Source organism: Ambystoma mexicanum, chromosome 2q (assembly GCF_040938575.1).
Source record: "Ambystoma mexicanum isolate Mex_15411 chromosome 2q, UKY_AmexF1_1, whole genome shotgun sequence".
NCBI classification, from domain to species: domain Eukaryota; kingdom Metazoa; phylum Chordata; class Amphibia; order Caudata; family Ambystomatidae; genus Ambystoma; species Ambystoma mexicanum.
This window is the reverse complement of record NC_090924.1, coordinates 878,187,461-878,208,521: the sequence shown is the minus strand read 5'-3', so window position 1 is coordinate 878,208,521 and position 21,061 is coordinate 878,187,461. Positions and strand designations below refer to the sequence as shown.

The 21,061-nt window shown below is 43.8% G+C and overlaps 1 protein-coding gene across 2 annotated transcripts in view; it reads left to right on the top strand.

Annotated features, from left to right (window-relative positions):
- The window catches only part of PDSS1 (decaprenyl diphosphate synthase subunit 1), a 664,271-nt gene that overhangs the window by 17,735 nt on the left and 625,475 nt on the right, over positions 1-21,061 (top strand). For both annotated transcript variants that reach the window (XM_069648132.1, XM_069648131.1), the window contains exon 2: positions 12,568-12,629. In XM_069648132.1, the coding sequence (XP_069504233.1) occupies positions 12,568-12,629 (62 nt within the window). The remainder of the gene's footprint in view (positions 1-12,567; positions 12,630-21,061) is intronic.

The following is a 21,061-nucleotide window of genomic DNA, read 5'->3' as shown; positions in this document are numbered from 1 at the left end:
TCCTTCTTGTGGGAGTGAGCTGTTTGGTGTTGCATAATGGGTTCCACGGAGGATACTTTTGACACCCTCCCTAGCAGATGCAAGTCACATAAACAGGTATTTAGCGATGTCTGGGTGCATAGACATGAAGAAGCATCTCCAGATAAAAAACACCAACCAATTAAAATCCTGTTACTGAACACCAGATCGTTAGATAATCAAGTTGCACACTTCAATTGCATGTTTATCGACTACGACATAGATTTCCTGTATATTACCGAAACGTTGCTACAAGACTCTAGCGGACCAAAGTTAGCAACCCCCCCTGGTTTCTCCTTCTTTTGCCAGAATAGAGATGCAAAAAGGGGTGGAGGGGTTGCCATTGTTGCACGCTCACATTTTAACTTCTTTCAAACTATGTTAACTTGTTACGGTTGTGAAATTCTGTCCCTCAAAAGCAAGCCTTCTGCTATCAATTGTATTAACATCATTCTGATTTATTGGCCTCCCCAAGATACTCCTTATTTTTATGACCACATTGTGGATATTTTATCCTTGTCTCACAAACCTAATACAGCCACCATTGTACTGGGTGGTTTTAATAATTGGCTGAATAATTCGCTTGATGTCCAAGCTACGTAACTTGCGCAATTGTTTACCACCAATAAATTTGTTATTGGTAACGGAAAGGAACCCATGCATAATTTGGGTAATCTATCAGACTGGGTTGCTAGTAAAAATATATTATTAAGCCCACTTGTGGTGCAGCCTTGTGTCTGGTCGGACCGCTCCCTTATTACTTTTGAGGTTGGGCTGCCTTGCCCATTTACTCAGAAAAACAATCCACTGCATGAGGTAACAAGTAGGAACTTTAATAAAATTTGTAAAGAAGATTTACAGTCCTGTCTTCTCTCACTGATGGTATCAACGTCTGCCTCAGATTCCTCCAGTCATTTGGTGTTGGAATTTGAGAAATGCTTCTTGGCTATGTTGGACAGTGTTGCGCCACCAGAACTGGTATGGTGAGGCCCTAAATGCTCTTAAAAAGAACAAAAGGAAGGCCGAAAGAGCCTGGAAGAAGGATCAATTCCAGGTAAATAAGGACAAATGGAAGGTTATCGAGAGAGTGTACCAGGCAGAAATCTTTCTTGCCAAAAAATCCTTCCTCGATAATCAGATTATTCAAGCGGATAACAATGCGGGGTAAACTCTTTCAGATCCTTAGGGACCTGGAAAAACCGGCTTCTATGTCACACCGGATTATTCCCACTAATACCGACTGTGAAAACATTCAAGCAGCCTTTGTGAAAAAGATTTTAGCAGCACAAATGAAAATTAAGACCATTCTGGGTGGGATGAATGACACGAACGGTTCCACACCAGTCGAAAATATAAACCAACTAAACCTCCCCGTTTTTGAGTTTTGGCGCATAACGGAGGAAGCATTAACCAACATCATGTCAATTATGAAGCCCACCACTTGTGCAGGAGAAATCCTCCCAGCTAAAATCGTTTGGAAAAACAAAAGATGCCAGCTTTAGGGAGGGTTGTGTACCGGGAGCTGTGAGAAAGGTATCCGTCAGCCCGTTACTAAAAAAATAAACCTGGCCTCGACCAAAAGGAGTTTTCCAACTTTTGTCCTATTACAAATGCCCCCTTCTTTCTGAAATTTTTGTACAAAGATGCTCCATTACAACTCCAAGACTTTCTGGAAACCTCCGGAGCTCTTCATTGCAGGCAATCAAGCTTTCAGGCCAAGTTTGGCACTGAGAGCGCACTATTAAATATGAAGTCATAGATGCTCCAGATCGTGGATCGGGGCAAGGCTGCTGATGTTGGACTTATCAGCAGCCTTCGACCATGTCAAATTTGACAAGCTAGTAGACCGGTTCAGGAATATAGGGGGCATATCAGATAACGCCTTGGCCTGGGTCAGGTAATTTCGGACAGAACACATGTCCGAAAACGCATGGGTTAATGCACGGTCTCCAGAGGAATGTCTCAAATGGTGCGTCCCTCAGGGTGCCTGTATGTCTCCCTCCCTTTTTAATATACACTGCCGCTCGTTTTGTGATCTCTTGCACAAGCTGGATGTTCATTTCACTAATTACACCGATGACACCAAGCTTGTGCTTGAACTAAGTGGTCACTACACAGACAAATCGAATTAATAAAGTGTACCCGGCCATTCCACAGTGCATGGCAATCAATGGAATGTGTCTCAACGCAAATAAAACAGAGATGATGCTTTTTGGGTCTTCACAGGCAAGATCCAAGTTGGACCTGTCGTACTCTGCTTTTTGTGTTGAAGGTCATGTCATCAAAACGGTGCATAAAGTCAGGACGTTGGGAATGATTTTGAGTCATCTCTAAACATAGATGCAAATACGGAAAACATAGCAAACCTAGCATAGAGATACGGAAAACATAGCATAGAGATTAGCCGAATTTTATGAAGCTCTGTATACTTCACAGTACCCGCAGCTTCGCTGCAGAGAGAATTCTTGGGGGCTCTGCCCCTCCCGCGACTATCTCGTGAGGATGGGGAGGAGTTGGATCGGGCTATAACGGAGGACGAGGTAAGAGCTATCATTATGTCACTCCCCTGTAACGAGGCCCGGGCCAAGACAGCTACCCAGCTTCCTTTTTATAAAACCTACTCCCACCTATTTTTTCCGCATTTAACGCAATTATTTAATATGTTTGGGTCCAGGGGCAGTATTACCCCCCTCGATGGAGGAGGCCAAAATAACACTTGTCTATAAAGCGGGAAAGGATCCGGAAGAATGCACATCTTATCGTCCTATTGCCCTTATAAATACGGAGGCAAAAATGTTCACTAAAATATTGGTGAAACGCCCGGAAAAGCACCTACCCTCGCTGATCCACCAAGACCAGGCAGGGTTCGTGATAGGGAGGCAGACCGCTGACCATATCAGGTGGGTGGCCCAATTGGTGGAGAAGACATGGAAGACGACCACTCAGGCGATCCTTTTAGCGCTAGACGCCGAAAAGGCATTTGATCGGGTGGAGTGGTCATTTTTGTTTGAGGTTATGGAAAAGATGGCTCTGCGGACAGGGTTCATTAGTATGGTCACAGCAAATTATAAGAATCCCACGTCGCGCATCTTAGTAAATGGAGAGATGTCTCGCACAATTAATCTGAGGTGGGGGACGAAATGGGGATGTCCCCTTTCCCCGTTGCTTTACGCAATATATTTGGAGCCCCTTCTCCTGGCCATACGAGAGGCAGACAATATTCAGGGTATACCATTTGGGGGAGGCCAGCATTAAGTGGCAGCATTTGCCAATGATATGCTGCTCACGTTGACGAACCCAACGGAGTCCATCAAGGCAAGCATAGAACTGCTGACCAAATTCGGGGAGTTATCGGGTTTGCGGGTTGACTTACAGAAGTCTGAACTGATGAACTAGTCCCTAGGGGAGAATGAGGTGGAAGATATTAAGGCAATTTCCCCGTTTAAGTGGAGTCCGAGTGGTTTACGATACTTGGGGATCAGGATAACCCCTTCTCTGGCTGGCTGGTACGGAGCGAACTATGCCCCCATGTTAACGGCAATTAAAAAAGACCTAAGGAAGTGGAGCACCCTAAGGATATCCTGGTTGGGGAGGGGGACAGTCCTTAAAATGGTGGTTCTCCCCCACGTGCTTTACCTATTTCAGGCTATTCCGCTATCTGTTCTGGCAAGCTTCTTTAAGGAATTGGACCGGGCGGTCAAGGAGTTTATCTGTGAGGGCAAGAGGCCAGGCTTGTCCAGGCGACTTCTGATGGCGTCCAGAGGGGAAGGAGGCCTGGCTCTTCCCGACTTCAGCTGATATCATGAGGCTATTAGGGAATGGTTCGCGGAGGATTATAATAAGCATTGGGTGAAAATGGACAGAGCAGTAGCCCGACACCACCAGGGGGAGGTACTTTGGCTTCCACTAAGGTTGAGACCGCCTCACCTCTACCTGAGTGCCATAAGAAAGGGAATGGTGGACATTTGGGACAGCGCGGTGGAGAGGCTGGGGATTACGACCTTTCCATCTCTGTTTAACCCCATCTTCAATAACGGGGACTTGACGCCGGGGTTGGAGAAAGGGGCGTTCCTGAAGTGGGAGAGGGAGGGGGGGGTAGGACACTGAGGGACATGATTCGCGACCAAAAGGTGAAAACATTTGAGGAATGTAAGCAGGAGTTTGGGGTGGGCGAGGGAGAAAGGCACAGATACCTTCAGATTAGGCATTGGGTTATGTCGGCGGAGGTAAGGAAGGCCGCTATACGCGACCTAACGCAGTTTGAACGGTTCCTTTTAACGCACGAGGGGTCCAGAGGTTTAATCTCGGACCTTTACAGGCTTCTGGAGAGCGCCGGCCCGAAGGTTACTTGGGCGTATATGAGGGGATGGGAGCAGCAACTGGGGGCTGGAATGGAAAGAGAGGACTGGGAGAGGTTGTGGAAGATGATTCCGAAGGTGGCAAAAGCAGCCCAGCTGCAGGAGGCCTGGTATAAGTATATCTACGGCTGGTATTATACCCCAGCCCGCCTACATGCGTTGTACCCGGCAACCTCAGGGGATTGATATTTGGTGGGACTGCCCCATTATTAGGCCCTTCTGGCGCAACATCGCACGAGTCCTGTCTCAGATATTAGGGCAGGGAGTCAGCCAAGATCACCGGGAGATTTTATTGGGGAAGAAGGCACTGGGGGGCGGAGAGGAGATGGAGCACCAAGGCGAAAGTTATTTTCACCCTGGCAGCGATGGCCCTTATTGCACAGAAGTGGAAGAGCCCAACGGTCCCGACGGAGCAAGACTGGTTAAGGAAAATGTGGCACATTGTCTCGATGGATTGGGCAACGTATGTGGCCAACAATAAGTTGGAGAGTTTCTCAGCGGACTGGGGAGAGACGCTGGCCTATCTGAAAGGTGAATTCGGGGAACAGTGGTGCCCTCAAAGACACAAGTTGTTGGACATTTACGGTTAATTTGCTGTAAGGGGAAGAACGAGATTGAAGGACCTACTGGTGCTATGGCAGAAGTTAGGGAGGGGTTGGGGGGGATTTCAGTTTGATGTTCTGATCTTTTTATATGATGAAAACAATAAAAAGTGTTAACAAATCACCACCCAAAATGGTGTGTGGCATGTTCTCCTGTAGCCAATCTTGCAGGGTTCCAATAGGTATTCACGAACAGCACCACCTCCATCCACCCCTCAAATAAAACTCTTGCAGCCAGTATATCATCACATTTGATAATCACCTCTCTGTTTGAGGAAACCAGTTTCAAGTCTATTGCTGTAGCCACACCCCCACTACCCCTTGCTTCCTCTGTTCGCATTTTTACAGTAGGTAAAGAAACCCTCCACTTGAAAGGCTCTGGTCGCCATGGACTCATGAATGAAAACAATACTTGCGTCCAGTGCTCCAAATATATTTGGAAGTGGGATTATTTTGCTCCCTATATTTTAAAGTTGGGACTAAAATGATTTTTTTAGAGCATAACAATGTACGTCCAATTCCCAATGAGAGTATTTCTTAAGCGAGTAAAAATATGATTTAACTGAAAAATGTAACTGTTTTTGCAATATTTATTTGCACCTAGTTATTCATGCACATTAAAAGATACATGTCTACTTATTCCAATCAGGCAGTTAAAATAGTAGTTTCCTCCTGTTGGACTACGTGTATTACTGGTCAAAACATATCCAAAGATGTGAGGGTGAAAGGGGAGCAATATTCTACATGTCGTTTTCCTGTTTTTTGTGGGGAGTATTTTTACACTCTATTTTTAGTTTTCTGGAGTATTTGCCTATTTTTTGTGAGTAAAAGTGGCCGATACACACCTTATCTGTAGGGCTGCTTGTGTCATCTAAACAACTAGCAGCACCCCTGGCTAAGTTTGTAAATCCACACACATTCCATGTTACGACAGATAATACCCCATCCTAGAGGCTGTTATTGGCTGACTGGAACTACGTAAACATTTACCGCCGCCTCCAGCCAAGACCAGTACTCCAGTGATGAGTTAAGTGTGCCCCCACATGCGCTTGAATGCAAAAGTGAGGAAGTAGTGCTGCATGTAGTAAGGGTGGGAGCCAAAAAGTCAGTAATTGCCAGCGTTTAATGTAAATTATGTAATTTGTAGCCCAAGGATTTCAGTAGGTGTCTTTCCTGCCAGACTATTTGTGCTATTATGTTAGATGTGAAGTGACACACCAATCTCTTTGCCCATTGTTTTTGGAAGAGAACCCGGTCTATATCGTCAGAACGTAGAGCTCTCAGCGATGGAATTGCCTTAAAGCCTTTCATCATGAGGCCTTGATTCACGAATAGTTTATCTTTGTTCTGTTTAAACAACTCCCAACCTGTGGTTGTGCCCTCAATTGTGTCTTGTTTGTTTTGCGTGTTCAAGTCCATCTGGGCCTGAGCTTGTTGCTCTGAACCAGTAGGGCGCACTTCTAATAGGTGCGATACTTTGGGCATGGCCTGCTCCAAAGACCCCTCTGTGTCCTCCACCAATCGAGCCGGTTCTGGCACCTCCAAGGATTCCAGCACACGGGATAACGGATTAACCATTCGATTTCCCAGAAATGTGGTGGTGCTCATGCTTTGTTTTCTTTTTGGGGGCCACTGCCTCCGCTGTAAGCCCATAGAGGAGTGGCTTGGAAGGGATTGATCCTGAGCTAAATCTTTTGTTGAGTCGATGTCAGATAGTGTAACAATACATTTCTGCACCCCTTTGTGCTTGTTATGATTTGTTGCTGGCATCTTTTTGTTTTTCTTTTTTGTCTTGCTACTTCCTTTTCTTTTTATGCCTTCTGTGGTTAAATTGCTGGGATGAATCATTGTTGTTTTTGGAAGACGAAGCGTCCGTCTCGTTTTGGCCTACACCAAGATCTTCCGGCTGAGGGGCATCAGTGGCCTTGACTATCTCTAGGTCCTAGTCATCTTCTGCGTATTGTGCCTCCAGAAAGGCCGTTGGAGTATCCTGAGTAGGGCTTAAACAAGGCAAAGTAGTTTCATGTACATACTGCTCCAAGTCCCTAGCTACATTTCGAACAGTGACCCTTGAGGCTCCAGAATGTGCTGAAATAGTGTCAAAAGTAATTTGCTGGTTGGTTGTGAAGTTTGAATCCGGCGGCACAATGTTTGTGCCTCGCAACAGTAGGGCAACGTTTGAATCAACCGTCACCAGCTTGCTTACATTTCCCTGCACCACGTCCTTGATATTGTCGTAAAGTCTGAGCAATAATTCCAGCATGAGCTGTAGTGGCAAAATGGATGCTGGCCCCAGGGACGTCATTTCACCAAAATGCCACGGGTAGCGGAAGTGATGTAATTTGACCCTGCCCCAAAGTGACATTACCATTTACCCCTTGACAAAACAGTAAGTGGTCACACATAGCATTGTTTCTAAGTACAGTATGAAAAATATGGTCACAATATCAATGTAACGTGATGCACATTTCATACAAGAATGGATCACCATATGTATCGTTAGAAAAAAAACATGCTATAACTGCAATTTGCGAAAAGCAAAATACATAGTCCGAAATTGATGCTTATTGTACTCTAAATGCTTTTTGGAGGATTTTGTCTGCATTGTGAATTTGAGGTGTTTAAGAACAGACTAAATCAGGGACCACACCCTGAAGTGTGCCTGAAATAAACCTTTAATGAGTCTAGAAATTATTGTTTAGAATTCCAGAAAGACAAATTATTTGTTATTCCTATTCTTTCTTATTTAGAGTCACTACTCAGTGTTACACTTGTGGAACCCCCTGTTGTATTTTTTTTATTTGTTTTTTTTTTTTTAAGAAGCCTGAACAAGAAAACCAGCCACTCTAGAAACAGAGGCACATGGCATTGGCCACAGCCCAGGAGCTTCAATAGGTCCTGTCCACCTCTCCACCAGATACTTGTGGTGGTCCTGGAGGTTGTGTAAACCCCATTGGGTCCATGCCCTTCTCATCTAGTTCTTTCAGTGCTGCCACGCCCTTCTCGGTGATCGGCAGGTGGCCGCTATGTAATTTGGCAGCCACCATTTTCCACACCTATAGTCCGCTATTACCTTCCGGTAGGCAAACCAAGTCTGGGAATGTAGGGCTCAAAGGCATGTGACCCGCAGTCACGCCACAAAAAATGTAAGTGTGGTAAGAAGTAATCAGATTATGCAGAAATCGAGTAGCGCTCACCTTAGGAGTATAAGTCAGGGAGCCCAGAGCAGATTCCAGCTGATTCCAATGGCGTTGCCTTAGAGCTCTCAATGAAACAAAGGTTTGCCCCTTGCAGCCTCTGGAGATTGCTGGAGACTGCCAGACTGCGTTAACTCAGCGTCCAACTCCTCCACACTGCCTTTGACTTAATGCTCGACAACCCTGCTGATTTATATACTGCTTTCAGAAGCACAGCTGTATACAATTCATCAGCGATCTCCAACACGAGAAACAAAGAATGCAGAAAGGCCCCTGCCACACTGCCTTTGACTTAATTCTCGACTTGAGCGTTAAGTCTAGGTAAGTCTAGTCTACGTCATAAAAATAGACCTAGATATAAGGAAATACTTGAGTATTAAGGTAAACTGGTTAGTGCTGGTACATCATACACTGCAATCCCATTTGCTTTCCTTTTTTTTCACACAAGGCATTAGGTTTCAGTCCATGCTGCATTGCAGCTCTAAACCAGAAATGCCTACCAAACATGTTAAATAACTTGCACGCATTAGATATGTTATGTCATAACAGTAACAAACTTTAGGAAGTCAACTCTGCGCAATCTCACTGACAAGTCCTGAGGAAACTAGTAAAAAAAGAATTCCAAGGCTCCCTGTCTAACCTCCTTTAGCAGCTTTCATTAAACCCAATTGGGCTAGCCTCTGACACATGCTACTATGTATAGCAACAAATCTCCATTGACGCTGCCATAAAACAACTGTGTGCATCCTTTAATGTTTAATGTCACTGCAATTACCTTAAAACAGGCAGAGGACTGCATAGAGATCAGGGTGGGGATGGTCAACTGTGTCCAACGCGGCCGACAGATCTAATAGAACCGCGCGGACACCACCATAATCCACCAAGCGAGCCAGGTCGTCCAGCACTGAGTTAAGGACCGATTCAGTTCCCTTACCAGGCCGAAACCCGATTGAAAAGTATCAAAATAAGAGGAAGATTTGAGAAGTGTAGAGAGCAGAGGAGAGACCAGGGCTTCCAGCAGTTTCATGAGGAAGGGCAGTAATAATATGGGGCAATAATTGGCCAGTACCAACGGGATCACAAGTGCGTGTTTAAGTGTGGAGAGAATCACACCATTCATGAAAGAGGCATTTACCGCAACAGTAAAGTTTGAGATGATGGCCTTCGAATTTTCCTTCAACAGAGCCAGGGGAATGGCATCAGTGGGGAGGCAGATTTTAGACGTTGAATGGCTGCCAAGATGTCAGGTTCTCAGAAAATGGGAATTGACGACCAAGAACCCAGAGCTGGAGTGTGCTCAGTAGATGCAGAAAGAGAATCGCAGAGAGCTTGAGAAGGGGTAGGCTGAGAACTAGACATTGCGGGGGGTGGAAAGTTATTGAACAAGCTGAAATAGTGCGCTAGGCTCATTAAGGGCCCCCTCGACCTTGAAGGCAAAGAAGGCTTTCTTCGCATTGATAACTGACTTATAATAGGCAGTGAGCACGCGATGGAAAGCAGACTTGGTCTGTGCAGAGTAGTCTTATCCTCCGTTTTCTCTCAGCTTTCCTACATCGTAACCTCTCAGCCCTAAGCTGATCGGTAAACCACGGTTCAGGAGGACGAGCTTTCTGCTTACACAACCCGAGAGGAACCAGCAGGTCTTGGTGGCAGAAAAGGCAGATTCCAGAGCAGAGAGAGAGCACAGAGAAGACTGGCAACAATGAGTTAACAAGGTGGTGGTTATCGAAGAATTAGGTACCCTGTGCCAGCTACGTTTCAAAATTGCTGGCTTAGGTTGCAGGCAGATGGAAGCAGGCTGGAGAATAGCAAAAGGCCAATGATCGGACCAGATAATAGGGATGGGGGAAGACAAGGTGATGGACATCTCCGAAGCAAAAATTAGGTCAATAATATTGTCCCGCTTGTGGGTGGGCTTAGTGACCCATTGACTGAGTCCTAAGTCCCTCATCATGTCCAGGAATGTTTCCACCTGCCCACTGGTATCATGGTTGTTGGGGAAATTAAAACCCATAACTATAAGATTGGGGTATTGGGTCTGCAAATCCAGTGCCAGAGCTGGAATGTCAGCACAGAACATGCTGTCCACCCCCGGGGGCCGGTATATAAGCAACACTGAGAGTGTAGATGTAGGAGAGACCCGAATGTGGACAAGAAGACACTCCGTTTTGAGGGTGCGGTTTGGTATAGATAAACTTTGCATTTAGTGTTATAGATAATAGCCAGTCTACCTCCAGGATGAGTGGCCTTCCAGTCAACATGCATCAAATTGTAGTTGGTGGGGTGGAGGGGGGGAGAGACTGCACAATGGCAGGGCCAGATGTCTCATTCAATCAAGTCTCTGTAAGGAATAAAAAGTCACCTTGCCAACAATAGTCAAGAGACTACAAAGATGGGTAAACATTGTGCAACCATCCTCACGTGAGATATTGGTGTGGGGAACCTTGGCACTAGCAGAAGAGCAGAAGAGACCATTTATAGTTGTAGGAGTTTGTTTCTTCTTGTCAGGCGAGTAAACCAGTAAAGGGGCCAGTTGTAGGTGGTCCTGGTGGGCGAGTGGACAAGGAAAGAAACAGTTGATTTGAAGACATGTGGTTGTGGTAAAAAAAAAGTGTTGTGGAAAGAAACCATTAACTTTATCATCCTGACAAACTGTTGTATAAGGAAAGACACTTGTGGTGCTGTCCTGACAGAAGTATTTCAATGGGAGAATAATTGTGGTTGTGCAAGAAGGAGTTGCTTTGGGTTTGAACAAGTGTTTTGTAAAAGTGAAATTTACTTCACCAAGTTGAAGGACGTAGTGGATGAAAAAGAAATTTTTCATTGAACTGAATAGAACTTTGTTGGACTAGAACCTTTTGAAAGGTTTACCTGAATTGATCCAGGTGAAGGGAACCAAACCCTGGTCACAAGTATTACTTTGTGAGAATTATAAGTTTGAACATTTGCACAGTTTTGTTTAACTGAAGCCAGATACATTTACCTTTTATACACTTGGGTTATATGTTAGTGTGAGGGTCAGATAGATTTGGACACAAGGTCATCTCTTTCTTTTAGTTTTAGTTTGCTTGGTAAGAATATTCTTGTTAGAATAGGGACAGATAGGTGTTTATCTCACTCTTCTTTACTTTGAATAAATATGGCAAACATTGAGCAGACTACAACTTTGTGTCCGTTTCTCAATTCGGACCCCTCACAGTAGTAAAAAATAAATAAATGGCCAGGTAGGATAAAATTGCAGGCAGCGAAGACTTGCTAAGATTGAAATATAGATCTCTGTGGAACATCACCAAGCCTGACACCAAACTATACGTAATGAAATTCCCATCCCAGTTATACAGAGAATGGTTTATGAAATTTGGCCGATGTGAATATTGAGAAAGGAACTTTCTTTGTTTTTTGTGGTACATCAGGTCCTCTGAGGCAAGAGACTTTGCATAAAAGAGTGACCCACCTTGTCCCGTGCTAAAAATGTGGGGAAGGTAGGCCAACGGCCTAAACTTCCTGACTTATCATTTTGTGAACACCTTTCTTTTTGTAAACATTATCCCACACAATTTTGTAGCACCGTGGTAAAGATCCATAAGATTTTATTTTTTAGCATAGGCCCTTTTTATTTGCCTAGACTCCACTAGGACTGTATTATTGTCATTATGTTTTGATGGTCGTAGCATATTGTCCATTTCGGTTTTACTGCCCTAACTATATGCAAAAACTCCACTCTGACAACATGTCATCTGAAAGCACACTGAAAACACATGAGCTAGAGTTTTGTAAGTTTAATAGTTATGAATACTTACTTTAACAAGTATAATTGCTGCACATTTGCAGACAAGTGGCACTATAGCATTCTGACAAAGAGATTCTGGGACAAGACTTGGATGTTTTCTTGAGATTTTGTTCAGATTGAATATTGGACCCCTTATGAAGTAGCAATAATTGTCTGTCTACTTTGTGCTTGAAAAGGGATCTATATGATTTTATGGAACCAGAAAATAGAGAATTAAATTTTAACAAACCGAAAATACCGAATTGTGTTTTTGGAGGGAACCCCCCAAAACCACCAGTTTCCCCATGTTTAATGCCCCAACCCAATCTCCCTTTACACCAGCCATCTTTTTTTCTTATTATTTTTTTTTTATTCTGTATTTATTTGTTAAAATGTCATTCTCTCTTTGTTATTGGCTATAATCACTGGATGCCCTTGAAAAGTGCCACCTGCAAACCAAGAGTAGAATTTTGCCCAAGAGAGTTGTATTTTGGCCAGGCACTAGGGGCCCTGTGTGTGAAAATAAAGTGGTATACATTTGTGAAATGTGTTCTGCAACCTATGAGCTTGTGAATTCTGAAATGTGTTTAATCCACCTTACACAATATTTTTAAATTTTTCAGACATTGTTTTTCCCCACACGATCAACATTCACTTTTTCGAAATATTGTAGTTCGCTTTGGCGGTAAGTATTCTACTTCTGTGATTGCTTTGAATGTTTCAAAATTATTGTTCAGGCCATATGTAATGACTTCTATCTATGGAATATATTTACTTTTCTAGTGATTGTAAATATCCCTTATCCGATACTGCCCACGATGACAACCCCATCCAAAAATCTGGCACAGGAAACTGACTGTTTTTCATTTGAATCTTTAAAATAATAAATGCAAATATTAGGATTTTCCTTATTTACAATGCTGTAGACTCGCCCGAATACAGGCACTGTGTCTACAGAAAAGACAACCCCTCTTGCCTGCTATTGTCTCACTAAAAAAGTTTGAAGCAAAACAGTTCACTTATTTTTCTCTGAAACCATCGACAAGTATTGACATCGGAGAAAAATAATGGCTTAATATACGTTTACTTGTTTTAGAATTGATTGAAACGTAAAATGTTGGACCCTCTTTGTGAGACACTATTGTTCCCTAACTTGGTCTTATGTACTACAATGTTTTGTGGGGTTGACTTGTTAAAACTATTTTAAAGGCGTGTGTTCAGAAAACCATCTTTTTTGGAATGCTTCCGTATTAGTAGTGCCTAACTCCAGCACTATTCCCTAGAAACTGGTCCATCCTCTCAAAACCGCAGTTCAGTGAGTTTATCAAAGAGAAGATTTCAGTTACTTTAGTGACTGTGACAGACACTAATGATAGTAGTTTGTCATTCCACATTTCAATTTGCTTTCTCTAAATCCTCCAGAGGTCTCAAATTGCCAGAGACAAAACATATTGTGGTGAAACTATCCAGGGTTTCCGTTTTAGTTATAAATCACAAAGCATGTACGCCTTATACTATATTCCCCATTTCATTGACATAGCTTGTAAACAGAGTTCCTCTAAAATACTTTAAATTGTTTTCTGGAATTTAATTCTTGGGATACTGGTCAAAATGTTCGGCGATTGTACTCACTTTTTTTGTCCTTCCTTTGAAAGATCCCTCTGAGCTAGTCTGGTTCTCTCTTGGGGAAAGCCCTCTGTATTGACTCCTATCTGAAAAAGGTACTCCCAAGGAGATCTACCATCAGATACTATGAAGTCCCAATCCTCTCCTGTCAAGCAAGCTCTGTTCCTTTTCTGCTTTACCCAAACTCCATCATTTTCCTTTGTCTTTGGTTTTAACTACCCAGCAAACTCCTCCTCTGTAGCATCATTTGATGCAGCAAATGTGAATAAGACAGTGCCTGTCATGGGGTCCTCCACCCACTAGTGCCCGTCACTTTGCTTCGATTGGCCCATTTAAATCTGTGTCCTAAGAGGATGTTAGCTGTGTGGTAGCCCTTCCATTAGGATTGTGAAATTGAACTGCAATATTTATTTCCCTTAATTACTGATATCGATCTGTGTCATAAATAAGAATTACATATTCAGATTTTCAATAATCGTCTGAATCCAGAGACCCCTTTATGTTTATGTGTCTGCGTGCATAAGAGTTATCATAATATGCACATTTATTAATACATCACAGGTTTTAATGTATCCTTTTTGTATACATGTGATTCTTCTTGCACCACAGAATTTTTCATATCGGATGAATACTTTTTTAAAGTTATAACTCATCTGTTTCCCTTTTGTCACTTTAAATGCCTCTCTATTGTTGCATGTTTTAAGCTGACATTTTTGGTTGTGGGCTATCCCCTTGTATCAACAGCACGGTCTGCTGTCTTTAAACAAAGAATCTCTAATGAGACAGCCACAAATTCCTCATGGGGCTTTATTGCTCTGCAAGATCAGAGGTCGGGGTATGTTTGAGACCCCTTCTATTAGTAGATTTATGACTCCACCAAACGCTGAACTTATCAAACTTTAAAATATTTGGGCTAAAATCCCACTATAAAGCTTGTATTTAGTGTTTTATATGTGCTTCAGCAACACTGTTTTTTTTTCCTCTTGGTAAACATAGATATTTTTATAATTTATAGGAAGATGGGGTGGTCGTGTGGTTTACACCATTACAATGAAGCAGAACAAGAATATTTCGATGTTTTAATTCTGAACAGCCTAAACATAGATATGTCCAATAGTCTATGAAGCTTTTCTCAAATGTAATCAATAATGGATCTGTGCATTCCTGCTCTAAAAAAGCAGATTGTGGGCGTGGCCATCTGAGGACAGAAATGCATGCTGCCTCAGTGAGCTCTGATGCCTATGGCGGCTCCCTGGGCCCTGGATCCTCCCTTAACGGCTGTCGGCATAACCATAGACCCATCAAAAGGAACCGGAACCACTCAGGAATGTTTTCCCTGAGTTTGAAGTGAATTGACCCACGGGAAGGAGTAAAGCGGACAAAGACTCCCATGGCGCCTCTTTAAAATGGCGTGCGCTCCTCCTGATGCGCGGTAGGCGGTCTGACACTGACGGGCATGACCCGGCGCCCTCACAATCCGGGACTCACTCTCGCATCAGAGCAGATTGCTGCAGCTACACCTGCCCTACAACATGACAGTCAAGAAACCAGCTACTACGCGGAGGGGAGGTGCCCTGCCATGGTTTGGAAGCCGCTGAGAATGAAAAAACTGCCTGTGAGAGCATAAAAGTGGCAGTTTGGCCCCACTGTGAGGTGCATATCTAAGGGAAAGGTAAAGAGGGCCAAACAGCCGATTAAACAGAAGGGCACTGGGGACACCAAGGTAATGATGCAGGTTCAAGAAACTGGAAAGTGCCAGCACCAAACAGTGCAAATCCACTCCCCCTGTAGCTTGAATTTGCAATTGGAAATCGAGGACCCACCCACGAAACGGTCAGAACTTCAAAAAATGCTAGCCAAAATTAAGAAAGAAATAAAAGAATGTGCAGTCCACTTCACCAAATCCATCACGGACCTGAATAAACAGATGCTAGCAATAGAAAAGAGAGTCGATGAAACAGAGACGACCTTGTGTGAACAGGGCTATGAGCAGGACGAAATGTCAAAACGGATGGACTCCCTTGAACAACAGATGGAGTGGGCCATGAATAAACAGGAGGATGCTGAGAACAGGTGTAGAAGAAATAACATTAGGCTGCCAGGCATTCCTGTATCAATACCTGACCCAGACATGGACGGCTACGTGCAGGTTTTATTCCAACATTTATTAGACAACCCGGCAAGTGAAGACATTTTCTTAGGAGGTGTAGACCCTGTGGGTACAATCTGTCAACAAAAAAGTACCTGACCCCGAAAGTACTAACTAGAATAGAATTCACGTCTTTCAAACAAAAGAAGATCATGAGAGCAGCCCAGAGGCAGGAGCCAGTGGAATTCCATGACAATCAAATATCTCTGTTCCAGGATGTGGCAGAGGCGACCCTAATGAGACAAAATCGCCTGAGGATAATCACAATCTGGCTCCAAAATAAAATAATGTGTTACAGATTGACCTTTCCATGTGGCCTGAGATTTGAATACCAAAATAAGGAGTACCACATAACAAAGGAAGAGGAAATGGTGAACCTAATGGAACAGAGCACCCCCAGCCACCTGCCAACTGAGGAAGCACTACCAGGAAAAGAGGCAGGGAAATGTTTGCAACGGATGAACAGAAGGATGGCGACAGGGGTGTCCTTACCCCCAAAGGGAGAGGGAGAGGTGCTCGAACAGCAGAAATCACATGATGAACTTCCCCCTTTGAGAGATGGAATCAATGAACTAAAGCATTCATTTGAGAAGCTATCACCTGGGTCAATACGATCAGGGCGATGGGGATTTGCAGGGGGCAGTGGGGTCTGGGGAGTTGCCTGGGCCACGGATTTAGGTCCCATAATGCCAATAATGAGGTTTGCACCTTGGCGACAGTTACTATTAAATTATTTGTTTATAGGGGAGGGGGCGGAAGGGTTTTTCAATGGGATTGTTGGGGTTTGGTTTGACCAGTTGTATGGCACAGATCCTCTTTGGGGACAAGCTCTACTGAGTAATTGGGTCACAGCTGACAGTTTGGACGCCCTTGGGAAATGGTTGAAATGAATATGGTTACCCTGAATGTCCACGGATGGAACTCGCCAGTAAAATGCCGATCGATACTGCGGCGCCGGTCTGAGCTTAGGGTCAGTGTTTTTTCTCCAGGAAACACATTTACTCCCCAAAGGCGAGGTACGCATGAAACATAGGGCCTTTCCAAAGCAATACTTTGCATTCAGCGGATCTAAGACGAAAGGGGTGGGGATACTATTGTGGGTCGAGGTGGGTTTCCGGAAGCAATTCTTGTATAAAGACCCTGAAGGGAGATATCTAGTGTTGAAAGGGACTCTGGGGGCCCAGAGGTTTACGTTGGTATCGGTCTACGCCCCAAATGAGCGACAGGATAATTTCTTGGCCATGTTACTTCAGAAAATAGTGTGGTGGTGTGAGGGGCAAGTGGTGGTGTGAGGGGATTTCAATTGTGTTATGGATTGCAAACTAGATTAAACATTAGCCTCAACAGACAACGATAAGTTTTCAGCAAGCACTGGGGACATTTAGAGACCTTAACTTAATAGAAGCCTGGCAGCTTTTTCACGATTCAGAGAGACTACACACACTTCTCTGAGGCACACAGGGGTTACTCAAGGATAGATATGGTCCTGATCTCATCAATACATGTCCCCCTAGTCACAGGAATAGAGATTGGGGTGAGGTACCTTTCGGATCACGCCGCAGTGTTTCACCAGATTGACATGCCCAGGTCTCAAGACGGGTATTGTAAACAATGGAGGCTGAACAAGCTGATCCTTAAAGATGTTGCGCTAAGATCCCATATGGAGAAGGTAATTACTGACTATTTCAGCAACGCGTTCATTAGGGGAGAATTTATATCCCAAGCCGCTGCCTACCATAGGGAGAGAGAACTTTGCCGTATAGAACTTGAAAGGGAGGTGAAAGAAGCAGAAGTCCTGCATAAGATAAAATAATCCCTTAAAACATTGCGAGTCCTACAAAAATTACGAATCCAACTAGAAGCACACGCAGCATATCATTTAGCCCAGACGTTGTTGTGCACAAAGCAAACCTATTATGTGAAAGGGTGCAAAGCCAACCGCTCCTTAGCAGCTAAGCTACGGCAACAAAAACAGGTAACAACATTGTATAGTTAAGACAAGACGGGGCTAATGCACCGAGCAGAGGAAGTCAAGAGGGCAGTAATAGAATCATTTCATAAGGGGTTACTAAGAAATGAAGAAATCGACCCAACCCTCCAAAATTAGGATCTAGCGGGAATAGGCCTACCACAGATTTCACAAGAGGATAGAAAGAGCCCTTAACGGAAGAGGAGGTTGGTGATGCAATATGCTGCCTACCAGCCAACAAAGTGCAAGGCCCTGCGGGCTTTGGTAATGGGTACTATAAGGTCTTCAGGAACCAATTAATACAACCTCTGACTTGATTTCTCAACCGAATAGGAGACGCTGGGGTAGTCACAGAAGACATGGGACTATCCACCACGTCTTTGATCCTTAAGCCAGGGAAGGACCTGTTGGGTATTTTGTGTAGATTTGGGGCCTGGCGGTATTTTCTTACCGCCAAAAATAATTTTGCAACAATCACTCCTTGTATTCAGATTGGGTTATGTATAATAATAATACAGTGGATATGCATTATTTCAGTACACAGACATGCGTGGTTGGTATGCGTGGTTGGTGGTATTTTGGTGAGCATAATTCCCTTGTTTTATTTGTGGCCCCAATATCCAGAACCCCTTATTTTTGTTTAGATTTTTCGTGTAATCACCATAGAGACCTCAGGCTTGCATTTCAGGAACACCACATTTTCACTTTTAGTGTGCCACCATGGGCAATTTCTCGCTGTCTTATCTACGGCAGCGAGCTATCATGTGGTATTTTTCACTAACTTATATACGGTAGTGAACTATGTCCCGGGTCTCTATTTTTGCTGACTCATGTACCTTCAGCAAAAAGGCTATAACACACACAGTTATTTATAAATGCTCATACTGAATGGTTACAGCCAAATCTTATTTTTAGCTACCTTGAAAATGACAATTGCACTGTCTAAACATCTCCCCACATTATCCGCACTGTATTGGTAAATATAAAACACACCACCCGTCTGCTTTCAGATATTTTTGTGTATTATAAAAGTTGCATTTAAACACAATCTCACTCTTTACAGAAATAAATGAAATAGCACAGTAACAGCATTATTTGTGATACACTGAAAAGAAAGTGGCGGAGACAAGAATTCAATTTGTAACATTAAACACGTGGGTAAAGCACAGGAATCTCTTTTCCTACACTGACTGAATATTTTCGTACACACTCAGCCCCCACACCTCAGCGAGATAATTACCAGGCTTATTCAGTATGTAACTTCTTTGGCTGGTCGCCTTCTGGAGGGATTCACCCAGCAAGGACAAGCATCTGCTGTCACTCAAACTGGGACTTGTTGACTGGAAAAGCCAGTCTCTGCAACCAAGTTGAATCTGCTTTAGGAATCAGGCATCCCCAGCTGTCAACCCCGTCCTCCTTCGAGCTGTGTCCAGATGTCTCTCTCTAGCTCCTTCCTCGAGATTAAACAAAAAAAAAACTCTGGTTCCCTCCTACCAAAGGATCCTAACCAATAAAATTCTATCATGCCCTAACCACCCTCTGTACACAATGGCTTGGCTTATACAGTTGCAACTGTAACCAAACTGATTTCCTGCTTATTCGAAGTCTTTGCTTCCTTCAGTTACTGTGGACAGAGCACAGAAAGGCAAAAGAAAAAATAAACTTGAATGTGTGTTTAAAACTGATTTTCAGAGTAGGCCTCATTTTGCAGTGAAGACACATTCTTTTATTAATGAGTTATAATTATTAGTCTTGTAGTGAGATTAGTTTGTTAATTACCAAATGTGTCTCTTGCAACATAGGCATTTCAGATGAGAAATGGTGTGCATTTTGAAGGTACAGATGTGTGCTTTTAACTGTGAAAAATGTATTTGCATTTTATATGTAAAAATCGTTTTTGACTGACTAACCTGCCCTTACTTATGTCCATGTTACACTGGCAACACATAGCTTGAAACAACTGCATCATAGCAATGCACCAAACCCATGCAGTGGCGCTGCACTTAAAAAAAAAAAAAAACATGCTATACATTGATCCTGTGCAGTGGTGCTGTACTCTGTGCTCCCAAAACACACCAAACAATCCTACAGACCCAACTGATTGCTCAAGTTACCGACTCATGTTTCTAAATGGTGATGCTAAAATATAGGCTAAGGTATTGGCCGGAAGACTGGCGAAAGTCTTACCGACAATTATTCATGGGGATCAGTCTGGGTTCATCATTGGTAGACCCGCTCAGGACAATATAAGGGGCTCCATCGATGTTATAGATTTGGGGGGGGAGGGGCTAGAACGGGACAGGAATTCTCCATATTGGCCCTATATGCGAGGCGGGCTTTCGATAGTCTAGATTAGCGTTTCCTCAAAGATGCACTAGAAACATTCTGGTGCGGCCCAGAACTTGTGCGTATGGTATTAGCCAGCTTCCAAATCCCATCCACAAAATGTATGGCAAACGGAAGGGGCACAGCAGGGATTGAAATCAGACCGGTCACACGCCAGGGATTTGCCTTTCTCCCTTAGTCGATGCTATGGCCATGAAACCACTAGCGGCCCTATTAAGAAATGATTGTGAAATCCTGAGAGTTGACAGCAGAAAAGGGACGCATAAAATCGAGTTATACTCAGAAGATGTCTTACTATTTATGAGGGACACTAAACGGACCATGCAGAGGGTGATGAAGAGGTTAGAGGAATGAGTCTCTGGGTTCACGATCATGGCAATAAAGATAACATTGCTCCCACGTCTGCTCTACACAGTGAGCTCCATCCCTCTTGAAATCCTGGGCCAGATGCTCAAAGCACTGCAAGCAGCAATCCTTAACTTCATTTGGCACAAGAAAATACCTAGTGTCCCTAGAGCGGTCCTTTTCCGATCCCCATTGATGAGTGGTCTGGGGGTACCCTAGGTAAAACGGTATGTGCTTACAGCACAGTTGGCACCAATGTTCTACTGGTCTACGCCCGAACTGGAGAACGGTAGGAGATCTATAGAGCAGGCGGTTCACTCTGTCCCGCTAGGCATGTTACCATTTGTTAAACACGATGTCGGGGCGGAAGGGGGAGGCGGGAGGCTCATTGAGGAGACCAGATGTGCCTTACGATACTAGGACGAAACCCTGTGGTGGAAGAAACTGCCTCCGGGCCTAGGCCACTATAACCCTATGGGAAACAACAAAGAATTTTCCTCAGGTTGGAGGTGGGGGGCAGAGACTCCTTACGTCTGATGGAACTTCTACCGGAATTGTGTGCCGGTCCTTTTGAAGACTGTAAAGAAATTATTTAATGTTGGGGAACCGGAACTATATAAATGCATACAAATAAGGCACTGGATCTCCCAGGTAAAGGAAGCAGGTAAAAGGGCTTCAACTG